At 38.3% G+C, this 17,012-nt stretch overlaps 3 protein-coding genes across 4 annotated transcripts; all 3 read right to left on the bottom strand.

Annotated features, from left to right (window-relative positions):
* Nucleotides 1-1,143: 1,143 nt before the first annotated feature.
* LOC138306200 (uncharacterized) lies at nt 1,144-5,770 on the bottom strand. Of its 2 annotated transcripts, none has more exons than XM_069246598.1 (2): nt 5,643-5,770; nt 1,144-2,441 (listed from the first exon to the last, which is right to left on the bottom strand). In XM_069246598.1, the coding sequence occupies exon 2, from the start codon at nt 2,405-2,407 to the stop codon at nt 1,388-1,390; it is 1,020 nt and encodes a 339-aa protein (XP_069102699.1). In that variant the 5' UTR covers nt 2,408-2,441; nt 5,643-5,770; the 3' UTR covers nt 1,144-1,387. The 2 variants fall into 2 exon arrangements, with proteins under 2 accessions (XP_069102699.1, XP_069102700.1); XM_069246599.1 differs by lacking the exon at nt 5,643-5,770 and adding an exon at nt 4,907-5,164.
* A 1,117-nt stretch (nt 5,771-6,887) lies between these two features.
* Nucleotides 6,888-8,879, bottom strand: LOC138305594 (uncharacterized). Its single transcript, XM_069245897.1, has one exon. It carries the CDS (start codon nt 8,877-8,879, stop codon nt 6,888-6,890), a length of 1,992 nt encoding a protein of 663 aa, XP_069101998.1.
* A 118-nt stretch (nt 8,880-8,997) lies between these two features.
* LOC138305593 (uncharacterized) lies at nt 8,998-10,863 on the bottom strand. The gene has a single exon (XM_069245896.1). The coding sequence runs from the start codon at nt 10,861-10,863 to the stop codon at nt 8,998-9,000; it is 1,866 nt and encodes a 621-aa protein (XP_069101997.1).
* Nucleotides 10,864-17,012: the final 6,149 nt, after the last annotated feature.

Raw genomic sequence — 17,012 nt, 5'->3', positions numbered from 1 at the left:
GGCAATAACTTTTTCTTCCAGGATGATGGTGCCCCATGCCACAGTGCCTATATAGTAACTGAATGGAAGGATGAAACAATATCCAGTCTTTGGAATGGTCCCCACAATCCCCTGACCTGAACCTAATTGAAAACCTGTGGAAAGATCTCGGTATGGAAGTCTGCAAGCACAAGTGCGGAAACCTTGGGGAACTGGAAGCTGCACATGCATTGCAGCTAGCAATGAATGAAATACCTGCTAGAAGATGTAGAATCTTGATCAGAAGTATGCCGGACCATATACAGACAATACTTAGAGCATGTGGAGGACATACCAAATATTAACAGGATTACAAGGATTTCGCTTTTCAACAAATATTCCAATTTCATTACAATACATGAACTCAGGGCCATAATTATTATGAAAAATTATAAAAGTATTTGGGCAATAAAATATTCACATGATAGCTAAAAAATATTGAAGTTATTTTCTTTTTTAATTTTATCTATAAAAATGCATGTGTAACAGAACTTTTGGAGGGCAGTGTATATATATATCATATATGTAAAACACGTAGAGTAAGAGAACCAATGCTCTGAAGTGTTGAAAAGCGGTGCCATGACTGCTGGATGGATATCACGTGATATTCAACAGAGATCCTTAGGATGTGAAGACATAATCAAAGAATAAAAGGATACTCAACATCCATTGCAGTTGGTTTTATTATTTAGAGGAACAAATTGTCTACATGTTTCGGCCGCTAGGCGGCCGTAATCAGGATCAACTGCAATGGATCGATGTTGAGTATCCTTTTATTCTTTGACTATATATCATACATGTATAACACAATTATCAAGGCATTTCAATGTTTATCAGTAATATCTGTGTGAGTGAAATACATGTATGCATGAATTCATTATTTAAAAATTCCTATTTCAGAGATTAACTCATTTACATGGTCTGTGATCATTGTAACTGCTTTCATTTTTTGTACATAATTGTAAATCAGTTTTAATTTAAATTGTATAGTTATTGTTACTTGCACTTACTAATTAAAAAAAAATTATTGGTCTGGTTACGTTTTTGCTCTCTTTGTTTTTACTTTGTAAATAAATAATGTATTTTGTGTATGATGTTGCAAAAGTGTTAATCTGGACTGTGTTTTTTGTGTTTGTAGTGTGGTAGTTAAAGATCGTGTATCATGTCTGTAACTGTGTTGTGATAACAGTTTTGAATGTACATTTATTGTGTATCGTGCTGCTCTGCGCTATAACTATGTTGTGATATCAGTTTTGAATGTACATTTATTTGTATCGTGCTGCTCTGCGCTTTAACTATGTTGTGATATCAGTTTTGAATGTACATTTATTTGTATCGTGCTGCTCTGCGCTATAACTATGTTGTGATATCAGTTTTGAATGTACATTTTTTGTGTATCGTGCTGCACTGCTCTGTATGTTGTTATTTGTGTAATATAGTTCAGTGGTTGACATTTTAGGGATACATCCCACACATAAGAGTAGTATTCTAGGTTGTGTCTGTAATATAAGTGCTTTGTTAAAAATGTGTTACCATTATCAGGCAGTAAAACCGTTACACAGGCCGTAGACTGCTTGGCTCTATACATTAATCCCTCAAACTCGTGTTGGCTGTCCATAGGTTCAGTTTTAATTAAAGATTCTCCGATAAAAGATTGACCTAGAGTTGCCTCCCCTGGTTCGGTGTTGTCATCTTGTCTTGTGTTTTCATCAGCCTCAGAACACACACTAACATCAGAGGGTATTGTTTGTAAATCAGGTCCAGGAGTCTGTCCGGATCCATATACTCCGTCTTCTAAATCACTTTCAGTTTTTATAGATGGTTCATCAGATACTAGAGATCTGATTAGAGTTCCTTCCCCTGGTTCTATATCATTCATACATGTAGTTGTCTCCCTTTGATAAATACTCATCCCAACACTCTGTGTATTTGTGATTTCATCTGTTCCTTTGTTTATTATAGACTCAGCCTCACAAAGTTCACTCAGAGTTCTCTCCCTTTGTTCTGCACCTGCTATATAACAAGTCTGGACTCTGTTCTCTGGTTCAATTTTCATTGATGAAAGTCCAGCAGTATCATGATAATGTCCTGAGCTTGGTGTTAAAGACAGTGGTGGTATAATGTAAGATCTGTAAGCACCTGATGATGATTCATGTTGTATGTTTGTATTTGGTTCAATCTTTTGAGAAAAATCAGAGAAATCAAGCTCTTCGTTGTTTTCTTTACTGAGTCTTCCATATTCTAGGTCCATTTCAGTAAAGCTATAAGCATCTCTAGATCTGTTACCATGCATTTCTATCTGGATGGACATTTCTGTATCACAAAACATTTCCTCTTTATTATCCCAGCCTAGTTCTTCATTCATGATCGTATATTGTGTTTCTGCCATCTACACTGTATATATAGACTTTTCCTTAAGCTTTCTGAAACAATAGTTAAAAAAATACATGTATATTAATAAACTCGTCTTCTGATAAAAGATGCTATAATTTAGGTTTCCAGAAAATATATTGCTTGAAAATGTGTGTGTATTAAATCATATAAATACACAAACGATGGTGTAAATGGGTACTAACTGTTTAGAATTAATCACTAACCAGGAGTACTGCCAATATCATTGTTTGGGGTAAGAGAAAACAATTTTTTTAAAGGCCCATAACCTGTCTTAAATAGCTTTTTATTTTTAAAACTAGAATGTAAAACGAGATTGAAAATGTTGCAGAGTCACAAAATTTAATTATTTGCTTACTGTTAATACTATATAATTATCATCACCTTATGAACAATCTAATTAAATAAAATCCATCATGTTAAATTTCAAAACACACGCCTTTTTTTGACATACTGTATTACAATGGGGCCAAAGTGAAAGAATGGTGGAAAGCGCAATATTTTTATGACATTTGTAAAAATTTCAAACTGATTTATAATTCAAACAATTTTCTTTATTGAAATTCAAATGGTAAGCTAAATAAAATGAATAACACAATATGATTAAAATTGGATAATTAGTGTACTGCGCAAGATCACGTGCATGGGGTAAGGTCAATGTTTTTCATTTATTTTTGGTAAACTGAAGAAATACCATTTATTTTTGGGAAAGTACTGAAAAACAAATGTTTAGTCTTTGCTGTCACCATGATATAACAATCAAAAAATATCTAAATTATCTATCGGCTATGAAACTCTTAGGTGCGCAAGATCATGTGCCGACATTGTATTGTTGTTTCTGACATATAATACTGTACCACAGGCCCTCCACTTCTGAGTCGCGAGTTCTGATCCCATGTGGGGCAGTTGCCATGCCAGGTTGGTCGGTGGTTTTTCTCCAGGTACTCTGGCTTTCCACCACCAACAAACCTGGCACGTCCTTAAATGACCTTGCTGTTAATAGGACGTTAAACTAATAAATCCCAACATTGCATATTTTCTAGTGTTAATAATTTGTTTCGGCTGACTTACTATTCTAGAGTTATCTCCCTTTTATTTTTATATCTTTTTAATTGAAAGTGCATGTACCTTTGTAACAGAAGTGAGACAGGCCAAGTTTGAAGCAATGTCAAACTACGCCTGACATGCCCCTTGTGTATAGCAACCCAGGTTTGATGGGTATTATTGCTTGTTTGTCGGTAGGAGGAAGAGCAAACTACTATGTTTATATATATATAACAATGAACAATTTATTACAAATATAACAGTAAGGCCAAAAAAAATATGTCTGTTTAGGGTTACCCTACCGACCCTAATTTTTTACCCCCGACCCTAATGTTTTTTCCACTTTTCTACGAAAAAATATAAATAAGTAGGGATTTTGATCTCAGACTCCAGTTCTGGCCATCATTTTAGAGTAAAAAATACCAAAAAAAAAAAGAAAAGAAAAAAAAAATCCTCCCGACCGACCCTAATTTTTTTTTTACAATGTAACCCTAAACAAACATATGTTTTTTTCGGCCTAACTATTTACAACATACATCACACATACAACCACACAAATATTTTAACCATAACTTATTTCCTATTACCTTTTTCATCTCTACCCGTTCCTAATTACCCCAACCAAACATAAAATAGTCACCTAGCAGAGCTGGCAGCAGACAGGAACTCAATCCATCAGACTACCCAGTGTACAATTACTGCCCCGAATTTATCCCCATACCCGAGTCTAGACAGAAAATCACAACAGAGAAAACACAGACACACATAAAGGACATGTAGGGCAGCAATCTATGTAGGATATCTTTCTTGTGAGTCGTGGACTCACCACTTTTGAAAATAGTGAGTCCCAGACAAAATCAGTGAGTCACAGACAAAATCAGTGAGTCTCAGACAAAATCAGTGAGTCCCAAAATATATTTGAATCCTCGCATTAGCGCATTCCTATATGATTTATTTCAATTATATCATTCGATTAGGGAAAAAAATGTTTTAATTTATGACAACCTTATGTAGGTACACCTCACGAGAAATAAATGCACGACACAAAGATCACAGCACAGGTACACAATACACATACGGACAAAACAACTTGACTAGTTAGCTTGCCTATAGACATAATTATACGGTAGTGTACGTATACAGCAAACATATAAAGTTATATCCCCCGCTACACTTTAATTTCCATTGCTTTTAGTTAACTTATAGAAATAATACAGTCTAGATCTGGTAATTAAAACATTCCTATATAAAGATCATTTGGTAAGTTTGGCCTTACAAATGTGCAACTTGTGTTTATTCCTTAGAGCAGAAACACATTTATCATTAGTGATTACATGAACACCATGTTGTATATCGACTTATAATCAATATCCATAAATTTCTCTACAACTTCTTTTGATAAGAGCGCAGCTCTCTGCGCAGCCGAAGGCCCGTAGAGCGAAGCTCTACTAACCATAACACGTGTGTGAGCATATAGATTCCAATATATTCCAGTACCCCTTGGACTTTGAAATTGTGTCCCGCGGGAAAAGTCTCGCGCCTCCATGCAGGCAGCCATGTTTTAATTCTCGTTATCAGCACGACGAGATTTGAAATTTTCTGTACTAGACGAAACGTGTCATCGGGATACGCTTAAAAATTACTTTAACTTACACATATACAAGAACAATGCAACAAATGTATTGGTCAAATATATTATATACTCTGTATGTTCTCAAGCGCACAGCACCGTCAGCAGTGACGTCACAAAACCTGATGCCATTGATTCCCGCGTATTTGTTATAACATGTGTGGCATATTGCCAAGTTTTCTCTGCATCTGATGAAAAGTAAATTGAACTATTCCATTTGCATTATATCGAATTCTTTCTAACTATTGATATCCTGTACATGTGCATGTCAATGAAATATATTTTATTGTTAATCTCGTAGTAAAATGTAGTCAATATAAATTTATGATGTTATATAATCATAAATTTACATGACATGGAACTGCGCTCTTCTGAGGCTTTGCCTTATATTCATATTATACTTCCAATAACCCGATAAAATGAAAATATTTTACCAAGAAAAATATCCTACATTGTACATCAACATGTACTTCAGTGATTCAGTCATATGAACTAGAGGAAATTCGAGGAGTAAAAGTGGCTTCATGAATAATTCGGACCATGCAGGAAATGAACAAACCTTGGATTTTAGAAATATTAGAACTGTGGGAAACATTTGCAAAAATGAAACTTTGCAGACTGCCAGCTGCTGCAGCCACCGGAAAAATATCCTCACCTATAACATACAGATCCGGACCGTAAAAATATCCGGACGGTAGCATGTAAAAAATTATATCCGGACGGTAATTTATTTAACAATTAAAGGATTGTTAGATTGCATTTATGGGAGATATAAATGCAATCTAGGTGGCAGATAAATAGAATAGCGCCCGTTGATAATTTCACAGTATCACAGATAATTATATCACTAGTTGCACATGGAAGTTGGAACATCTACAGTTTGTATCATTCCTAAATTTCTAAATTATGCATGTTGCTGCTCTGATACAATCAGGCAAAGCATTCCATGTTGTTGCTGCTAAAAAACTAAAATTGCTGCTACAGTCCTTGTTCTAGGCGTATCTAAAATTCCATTGTGTCTAAAAGTGTTTATTTCTGACCTGTGCATTAAAATTTAGACAAGAGTCAATGGTTACACGCAGAATCTTGACAGCATATATATCCTCACAATGAATAATTATGTCACCGATGTCAAAACTAGTAGCTTCGATTCCCTGTTTGACTTTTTGCCATTTGCTATTGTCTGGAACTTATCAGGGTTAGATTTCATACTGTTTCCTTAACCAATCCACGAGTATTTAACTTTCTCTTTCTAGAGTATCCTTATATATATATTGTGGTGTTTATGACACGACTCAGATTTCTGTAGGTTCACTTGTTTATTTCGCAAATCTCCCCAGAGGAAGGTACATCTCTTTACATTGAACTTCCCGGAGGAAGGTAGTTATTCCTTTCACTGAACTCCCCGGAGGAAGGTATTCGATTCACAAAACTCCCCGGAGGAAGGTGGTTATCCAAAGCACAGAACTTCCCAGAGGAAAGTAAAAGACCTGTGGGGGACCTAAATTTTCCTTTGATTTAGCCGTGGCCCGGCATGTTGACAACCTGAGTCGAATCTAAAATTAGGCTAGACTAACATCCGGACTGCAAATTCCGGAAAGTTCCGGATTGCAAATAAAATTGTAATAAAATACAAAAGTCTAAATATAGGAACATGACACTCCCCTCCTGATATATCTATATCACTACTTAAACAAAAATGTTATGTTCAATGCACATAAACTTAGGTAATATCACATAAAAGAATGTCTGAATGATTCTAATACAAGCAAAGAGTATTTCCACATTTGTTCATTCCTTGAAGTCACTCTGGGCTGTTAAGAAACACAACTTCGGTAACTGGTCTAACAAAGTATGTTGTTTTGCCATCTCTGACCACACGGATTTCCACTTTTCGCACTAATTTGTCTTCACTTATGAACACACGGTTAACAACTGCAAGAGGCCATTCCATGCGCGCGACACTCCGATCCTTCATAAGAACGATGTCCCCTTCTTGAAGATTCCTCTGCGGTTTCTGCCATTTGGTACGCGTCTGCAAGTTGAGGAGGTACTCTCTCCGCCATTTCTTCCAAAACTCTTCAGCCAGTACTTGGACACATTTCCACTGATGTCTGTAAAGGTCTTTCTGGTTGAGATGTTCACAACACACTGAAGATGGGCATGAGGTCTTCTGAGTCAGTAGCACAGATGGTGAAAGTACAGTGGCGTCTTGAGGATCACTAGACACAGGTGCAATAGGTCTTGAATTCATGATGGCCACTACCTCTGCCATCAAAGTGGTAAGTATTTCATGAGTTAGAGCTCTACCCTTCATGTCTATCAGCATGGAGTCTAAGATCCTTCTCGCTGTGCCAATCATGCGTTCCCACGCGCCGCCCATATGGGACGCGTGTGGCGGGTTGAAGCGCCAGACAGTGCTGTTCTCTAACATGTAATTCGCGAATTTAGGTTCATCCACGTTGATTGTCTGAAAACCCATGTCTTCTGTAGATCCTACGAAGTTAGTTCCATTATCAGAGCGAAACTCGCGTACAGGTCCGCGAATAGAGAAGAACCGGCGTAAGGCGTTAATAAAAGATGATGATGACATCTCTTCAATAACCTCTATATGAACAGCTCTTGTCACAAGACAGGTAAAAAGCACAGCCCATCGTTTAGACAGTGCAGTGCCCCCTCTAGTGCGTCTGGAAGTAATGCTCCATGGGCCGAAAACGTCTACACCTACATACGTAAATGGCGCACATGGCTCAAGTCTATCAGGCGGAAGATCTGCCATTTGCTGATGACTAAATTTCCCGCGAAGTCGATGACATTTCATACATGCTTGGAGGATTGAGGAAATCAAACGTTTGGCGCCGGTCACCCAGTAACCTCCTGATCGTACAGCACCCTCGGTCAGATGCCTACCCTGGTGACGGACCTCTGCATGAAAGTGTTCGATAAGAAGTCGAGCCACATGATGTTTACCTGGCACTATAATTGGATTTCGCTCTTCCAAAGAAAAGTTTGAACGGTTGAGACGACCACCAACTCGAAGAATGCCGTCCTGGTCCAGAATCGGTGTTAAGGATGAGATGCTGCTATTGCTAGGTACTGCCTTTGATTCCCTGAGACACCGTAATTCCTCATTGTAGACCTGTTCCTGAACATCTTTGAGGATGAAAATCCGAGACTTTTCAATAAGTTCTGGGGTGACCTGTCTGGTTCGTCCCACGGACGGGTTTTTCCTGATGATTGCAAGGGACTTGAGGTAAGCGATGCCTCTTACCAATGATTTCCAAGTAGAGAAATGTTTGATCCGTTCAGCTCCAATACAAAGTGATGGGGAAGATGAGGTCTTGAGGACCTGGACTTCTGGTCTAACCTCTAGGTCATGTGTCGGTTGAACAAGTGGATATCTTTCAGTCTCAGACGTACTCCTTTCCTCAGTCAAGACACTTGTTCCATTGAGCCACATACTTTCCTGCAGATCACAAGCATTTACACATCTAGTTCCTTCATCAGCAGGGTTACTTTCAGAAGGAATGTGACTCCACTGTGTTGGTTTCGTAAAGCTGAGGATCCTGTCCACCCGATTGCCTACATAAACGTAGAACCGTCTAACTCTGTTGTGTAGATATCCAAGCACTACCATGCTGTCTGAATAAAAGTGCATGTTTTCAGGTGGAATGTCCAATTGCTCATTTATAGTACGACCAAGCTCTGTCGCTAAGACCGCTGCACAAAGCTCGAGGCGCGGTATTGTATGTCCATGTTGTGGTGCTGTCTTTGCCTTTCCCAACAAGAAGCTCATACCATGCTGATCGCTGGTCTGAAGGAAGGCCACTGCTGCTACAGCATCTTTTGAGGCGTCTGAGAATATGCAAACCTTCTTCCCCAAATCCTGATAAATGGCACCAGGAAAGTATTGTCTAGGGACAGAACATGCGCATAGTCTCTCGAGGGAATTGCACCATGCTTCCCATTCTTGTCTTCGTTCCTCTGGTAGAGGCTCGTCCCCATTTGGGTGATGATCCCACAAGATCTCGGAAAAGCAGTCTTCCTCGTAGAATCACTGGAGCTGCAAATCCTATGGGGTCAAAGATACCGTTGATAATCGATAAAAGACCTCTTTTTGTGTAAGCCTTTTCAGTGACTCCCGCACTAAACATAAATGAGTCTGATGTCAGATTCCAGTGCAACCCGAGGCTTCTCTGTACTGGCGGGCAGTCTGTTGTAAGATCAAGATCTCTAATATCTCCAGCTATGTCATCTGGCTGGAATGCTTTCAAAACTTCTTCAGAATTGGATGCAATTTTGTGAAGTCTAATTCCACCATTCTCGTGTAAACTCCTTTGGGTTCTCTTAATGAGTGATACGGCTGTAGTTGCATCAGGGGTAGATGTAAGACCATCATCCACGTAGAAATTCCTTGATACAAACTCCTGTACGTCCTTGTCAGAATTCTCTGCTGCCTTTCTTAGACCGTACGAGGCAACTGCTGGTGATGGCGAGTTCCCAAAAACATGGGAAGTCATGCGATACTCAATCAGTGGGTTCGAAATGGAGTTGTCGGCATACCAGAAGAATCGTAGAAGGTTACGGTGTTCCTGGACTACTTTAAAGCAGTAGAACATTTGTTCTACATCAGCCATAACTGCAACTGGATCCTTTCGAAACCTGAGTAACACACCAAGTAAACTGTTAGTGAGATCTGGACCGGTCATTAGCACGCTGTTGAGAGAAATGCCATTTTCCTTTGCAGAGGAGTCAAAAACACAGCGAATCTTGTTTGGCTTTTTAGGATGGTATATTCCAAACAGCGGTAAGTACCATCGCTCTTCTTCTGATGCGAGATCTGGGGCAATTTCTGCATGTCCCTTTTCCAAGACTTTAGACATGAATTCCAGTTCATATGAGAATGTTTTACGTTGATCTCTACGGAGACTGGTATCCAGTATCATTGCTCTCCGTAGGCTCTGGGCTCGATTGTCAGGCAATCGCGGACGATCTGGCCTTAACGGTAGAGGTGCTTCCCACTGACCATGACTGTTTTTCTTGAAACCTGTGTTCATCACACGCAGGAATTGTTTATCCTCAATCGAGTGGCCAGGCTTATCGTCGTGTTGAGTCTTGGCAAACAACGGGAAGGTGGTTGTTCTGGGATTGTCCTCTTTGAAATCAAAACAGTTAGGACAGGGTTCCATCAATGTGGGTCGTCCATCAATGAGGGTATGTACCTTATTCGTAGTAATATAGGATGTCTGGTGTACCTTGCCCAGACATACTTCTCCAATAATAACCCATCCAAGTTTGAGACGTTGGGCGTATGGTCCGTCCATGGGTCCTATCCTTTGGTCCATGACATGATGCGCAGTAGGCATGTCGCGTCCTATTAACATCAAGATATCTGCGTTGTGATCTAATGGTTGAATTTGTTGAGCGATTCCCTGCAAATGGGAATGAACTCGAGCTGCCTCAGGAGTAGGGATTTCATTCCGGTTATTCGGGATATTGTCACATTCCAGGAGGACTGGAAGGTTAAGAGAAAACTCTCCATCTATTGACTCCACCACGTATCCTTGGGCTTTCCTCCCAGAGCAAGGAATTACTCCAGAACAGGACGCCATGGTGTACTCTGTATATTGACCGTTTTCTCCAAATCTGTCGAAAAATGCAGTTTTGGCTAAACTAGCATTACTCTGGTCATCTATGACTGCGTATAGACGAATAGCCTTGTGTTGCTCTCCATTAGGATATACTTTGACAAGTACAGTTTTTGAACATGATTTACCCATTCCTGTCGGGTTTTTACACACTTGCGTACAGCAGGCCTGAGTACTGTTATGTTGTCCTGAGACAGTGGTAGAGATATGCTCCCCTCCATGGACTGAAGTAGGATTCTGGGAGTAGTCTTCTATATGGAGTATAGTAGGGTGCCGACTTCCACCACAAATCTCACACTTCACCGTGACTTTGCAGGATTTCGCTAGATGTTTGTCATTACAACATTAAAAGCAGTAACCATGTTTTTTTCAGAATATCCTTCCTATCAGGTACAGGCTTGGATAAGAATAAGCGACAGTCTTTCAAGGTGTGATGGGCACCTTCACCGTGAATAGGACATATGTGAGTCGGAGGGTTTTGTTTCTCTACATCAGTCTTTTTACTAGAAACCTTCATATTTCCACTCCTCTTCCCTGTAGCACTCTCTGATACCTTGGTTTGAGTTGACTGAGGAGGGTCCAATTGAAGTCCTGGATCATTCATTCTTTCAGCCATACCCGCTACGAAACTGGAGAAGACACTAAATGGTGGATAGAGGATGTTTTGATCTTTCTTGTGCCTAAAGGCCATGTCCGTCCATTTCCGCTGTACGAACGATGGAAGTTTGTTGACTATAGGCTTCACTCCAGCTGAAGAGTCTAAATGAGCCAACGAAGCAGTGTACATCACGTTTTCCTTTAAGGATTGCATCTCAGTCAGTAAATCAGAAAGTTCATACATCTTCAGATTATCCTTGTTAGATAGCCTAGGGAATTGATCTAGCCTCCTTTGAAATGACTGTACAACAAGCTCCGGAGAACCATACCTGCTGTCGATCCTATCCCATATCTTGGTAAGTGCTAACCTCTCATCATGGGAGTGTGCTGCTCTAAGACTTAATGCCTGTTTAGAGGATTCTGGGCCCAACCATCTTACTAAAAGATCAAGTTCTTCTGTAACAGTGACATCAAGCTCTCTTATAATGTTCTTGAAACTGGCTTTCCATAGCATGAATCTTTGTGGTTCATCCGAGAACTGAGTGAATCTTGACAACAAAAGATCCTTTTTTATCATGAACTTGGTGAGTTCCGTAGTGTCCTTACAACTGCTGTTAATCATAGCTGGACTAGGTGTGGCTGGATGTTGTTCAGGAGAGCCCCATTGAGATGAAGCGATATGAGGAGAATCTGGGATGACAAACTGTGGTACGTGTGCCTCCAGTGGTGTAGATTGTACTGGAGGTCTTATAGGACGGTGTGTAACAAACTTAACCTGAGGGGTTTCCTTTGGCAGTTGATTTGAAAATGGGAACTCCGATAAAGCCGGTTGGAAGGTTGGAGCAGTTGGACGAAGTGGAGGGCTGGTGAATTGATCAGCTGTAATGTTACTGAAATCAGGAAGCGGAGGGAGGTTCTGTATTGGTTCTGGACTCGGCTGATCTGCCTGGTTGATATCCTTCCCTAAAAAATTCACAGTATCGTTTACAAAGGCTTCTGTACGTAGCTGTATCACATGACTATCAAGGCTGTTCTTATCTTCCTCAATAAGCTCCTGTACAGCATGGAGTTCTGCCTCTGCTTCTTTTAGGTCTCTTTTCGATCTAAGTAATTTCAGACTTATGTCGACTTCAGTTTGTTGTTTTAATACTTTTGCCTCCTTTTCCATAAACTCCATGTTCACCTTTGCCCTTTCATGTTTTAGTCTCTGTTTAGTAAGTATGTAATCAACTGAGGATCTATGAGATCGACTGGAACAAAATGATGTTTGTGACCGTGCCTTGTCTTCCTTTGTTGGAGGGCCTCTGTCTGCGGAATCAATCTTGGAAAGAATACTTTCACGAACAAGTTTGTGACTAGCGAGTTCTCTAAAACTATCTGCTGTTCTTGTCCTCTGAAGAAAATCCATGAATTTGTCTGAAACATCTATGTAGAGAGATTTGTTTACGAGTAATTCTTCTAACAAACCTTCTTCAGCATTAATGATTATCCTATGGATCAAATCATGAATTGTAGCTCCTAATTTCACCAACTTTTTAGAATAGTCTTGAACAACGGCTTGAAACATTGTCTCGCCTTCTGGTGTTAAGTTCCTGGTACGTGTCTCGCTTGCCATACTCATTGTTGTTGATGATGAATTCCTATAGGTCTGGATCGCAGGTCTTTTACTGTGGTGTTTATGACACGACTCAGATTTCTGTAGGTTCACTTGTTTATTTCGCAAATCTCCCCAGAGGAAGGTACATCTCTTTACATTGAACTTCCCGGAGGAAGGTAGTTATTCCTTTCACTGAACTCCCCGGAGGAAGGTATTCGATTCACAAAACTCCCCGGAGGAAGGTGGTTATCCAAAGCACAGAACTTCCCGGAGGAAGGTAAAAGACCTGTGGGGGACCTAAATTTTCCTTTGATTTAGCCGTGGCCCGGCATGTTGACAACCTGAGTCGAATCTAAAATTAGGCTAGACTAACATCCGGACTGCAAATTCCGGAAAGTTCCGGATTGCAAATAAAATTGTAATAAAATACAAAAGTCTAAATATAGGAACATGACATATATCATGAAGTATTATCATTGGCATAGTCAAACAGATTAACATCATTGGAAAAATAGAAGATAACATTAATACCATGAGATCCCAGAGGCATCTTGGCTCCCACCAAATAATGATCTACGTACGCGTCTGACAATGGAAAGAGGGATATTTTCACTGCTTTTCAAATTTTTACTACATATTATTATATATGAAAGAAAATTATCAAAATCCAAGATGGCTACCTGATAGCCATCTTGTTGACCGATCGGTTCGAAAATGCAAAATATACCACAAAGGTCCTAGGGGAACCTACAGTTGGGAGCAAACTAAACTTGGTATCTAGTGCACTTTGTAGTGCACACATAGTGAACAACGTAGTGCACTAGACTAAACGTTGTAGTGCACTAGAGTGCACTACAACGTGAACTCCAGTTCACTACATGCAGTGTTAACTTTAGTGCACTACAATGTTAACTCTAGTGCACTACGTAGTGCACTTCAGTTTTACAGTGTCTGTACGTGATACACACATGTTCCAGTATAACCTTACAAATACAAGTATATTCAAATTTGTGGTATAACTTATATTCATTTTGAAATAAATAAATGAATTAATTTCCCGGATACCATATGGATCCTTACAATTACTAACATTGAATTGTAATATGGGGGATGAAACTAATATTAATCCCAACAGTGTGCATGGACAATTAAAATTGTCGATTAAATAACTTGTATTTTTAGATACAGTGTTCATGAAGCTACATTTATTCTTGCTAGATTATAGGTTTTACCAGAAATTTATACGGTATATTATCTAAATATCTGATTTTACATACGTTCATTCACGTAATCACATCCTTTTCTTGGACTAGTATGTATAATGGTCGTATGTGTTCCTGAGCCGGCATGTTAGTTAAATTTCAGGTAAAACAATTCATGTCCATAGGGCAGAATAAGTGTCAGAGTGGCGAAATACACATACAATATAGCTAGGTAAGTTTGGGGTAGGGCTGGAGTATAAGGGAGCCCAAGGGGTATTGTCTCGAAGCATGTTTGGAATACACATATATACATGTACATGTCCATGTAGACATGTAGTATACATTTACTATATAGTACATAATTAATAAACCCCTCTCCAATCTCCTCAAAAAATATAAATAAAATAAAAACAAGATACAAAACAACATGAATACATTATCTTCATTTTGAGGGGAAAAACAATATTATAACGATTATTCTCAATTGAAAGAATAGGCGTATTTTGATAAAAGGAAGCTATAGGTTTACTATTATTATTATATGAAACAAAACCACATGGGGTCAAGTAGACAGTTAGACTTTACTAAACTAATCAGGTACAGAGGCTGTCACAGCATGCTATATATCTATTGAATTGAATGCTATAATGGACCCCCTGGGGTTAAAGAAAATAGGTATACCTTACCTGTGACGCCTGACTGATCATCTCAGGTAAGGTGTGACCTCAGGTGGTAGTATATGGGGAAATTGGGAGAAAACGGTGTCTTCTCACTTGGCCAACATTCTGAATTTTGAGGTATACAGGTAAGGTATTTTGTTGGCCAGGTGAGACAGACCTGTGTGCCTAGAGTTTATAGTATACAAGTCATTTATGCGGGTACAGTGTATACCTGTATCCCCATCACGTGCACATACAATATACAGTACATATATTCCCATGTACAATGTAGAGTACAAGTATATCAGTGTATGTGACAGACTTTTGTACCAATTACACATCAATTAAATATGATAACAATTAAATAATTAATATGTACACGTATGTAGTTAGAAATAATCCTTGATATGTATGATAAAAATATTGTATTTTATGTGTATGTGTAAACACTAAAACACAACATGAATTATATGCGACACACCACATTATCTTAATGTACATGCAGGTCGATGCTCATCAGTTTAAGTTAATAATCTTTTAATAAATGTACACAATTTTGCTGCTTAATTTTAATATAGATTTCATATGTTTATACATAGATATATATAGAAATGAATCAGAATTTAATGTATCAATCAAAATATTGTAATTTTGTAGAGTCCTAAAAATTATTAACTTACCGTTAATACTTCATTTATCATCACCTTCAGAACGATTTGATTAAAATAAATAAAATGTTTATTTTCATAACGCGGGTCGTATTATGTTTCCCGTCGTCGTCCTAAATACCGCGCGGTAGTTGACTATCACTGCGCCAGACGGCAAAACAGCGAATTGACTCTCCACTGTTTTCATATATTACGCAGGCAATCTTGCATATGTTTGGTGTCGTAACCTTATTTTAGATCATCGGTATGCATGTTCTGGTGTTATTAATGTTTTTTAAGAAACCTTTATATTTTGCTCCGGAAAGGTAATGGGCCTCACAGGGACCTGGCACGACTTTTTTTAAACAAACAGTATACATATATATATATATTATAGTAAGATACTATAATATATGTATGTATACTATTGGTTAAAAAAATTTCGTGCCAGGTCCCTGTGATGGGCCTTTAACTTGTTGTCTCTTGACAAAATACAAAGTTCTGTAACTTTTCAAAAATCAAAACTCATAGGGCACCCGTTCACCTGTATTTTCAGGAATCACATTTTTTTGTGTAAATTGAACTGGCCTCATATAGGTAATTACAGGATTAGGGGAGGGGCAGTCATGCATGAAAAGACATGTGACCCCTAGCTTGGTTTCCCGCCCTGGAGCCTGGCCAGTACACAGGTAAAATTCACCAAGCGACTTATGAGATTCAGATTTCAGATTTTATTTCACTCTCAGACATACAAGTATGTAACAGGAGGTCACTATACATAATATAAACATACAAGTATATTGGGCCCATAGCGCAACAGTGCATTACAATATGTATTAGTGATGTACATGCTCAATCAATAGTATTTCAATTTTTTTCAAAAACTTACATATATTTGTCAGAACAGTAATGTTACATATAGTAAACAGGCCTTTCATTTTGATAACACTATGGTTTCTATAATAGTAACTTGGTATATACATTTCTCGTAAACGTTTCACCATTTCATTACTGCATTGAAACAAATAATGATATTCGTTTCCAATATCAGTAAAACATAGATTACAAGTTCTATTTACTTCAGGGGTCCCAGTCCATCTTCCAGTTTCTATATGTAAGTGCATGTTCGAGGTTCTGAATTTTATGATGATTTGTCTATCTATTGGCTTTAGTTTCACAAGATACTTTTCAAATTCAAAATTGCTTTTAAAAATAGAATAAGTACGACCTCTTGATGAATTCTCTATATCATTAAACCATTTTTGTACAAATTGATCTTGTAATCTTTGTTTTACGATAGATTTCAAATATTCTCTATTATATGTACATACATTCTGGAAGTCCCATATATAATTCAAACCAGTTTCTTCAAAAATATTTTTAACATTTTGCATCCATTTGAATTCCATGATATTATTTGTTTGCAAGTTTAACATCAACTTATATATATCACTTGAAAGATTATCGGTAGTAATCAATTTATGCCAGAACATAATAATTCTGTTTTTAACCTCTATATAGTGAGGGAATCTCCCTAATTCACCATATACCATGTAATTACACGTACTTTTCCTAACGC

This window comes from Argopecten irradians, chromosome 13 (genome assembly GCF_041381155.1).
Source record: "Argopecten irradians isolate NY chromosome 13, Ai_NY, whole genome shotgun sequence".
NCBI classification, from domain to species: domain Eukaryota; kingdom Metazoa; phylum Mollusca; class Bivalvia; order Pectinida; family Pectinidae; genus Argopecten; species Argopecten irradians.
Note: the sequence above shows the minus strand (reverse complement) of the source record. Positions and strands in the feature narration are given on the sequence as shown.

What these genes read in the sequence shown, in the direction of transcription:
- LOC138306200 (XM_069246598.1), bottom strand. Translation starts at nt 2,407, where the DNA reads ATGGCAGAAACACAATATACGATCATGAATGAAGAACTAGGCTGGGAT.
- LOC138305594 (XM_069245897.1), bottom strand. Translation starts at nt 8,879, where the DNA reads ATGAGCTTCTTGTTGGGAAAGGCAAAGACAGCACCACAACATGGACAT.
- LOC138305593 (XM_069245896.1), bottom strand. Translation starts at nt 10,863, where the DNA reads ATGGGTAAATCATGTTCAAAAACTGTACTTGTCAAAGTATATCCTAAT.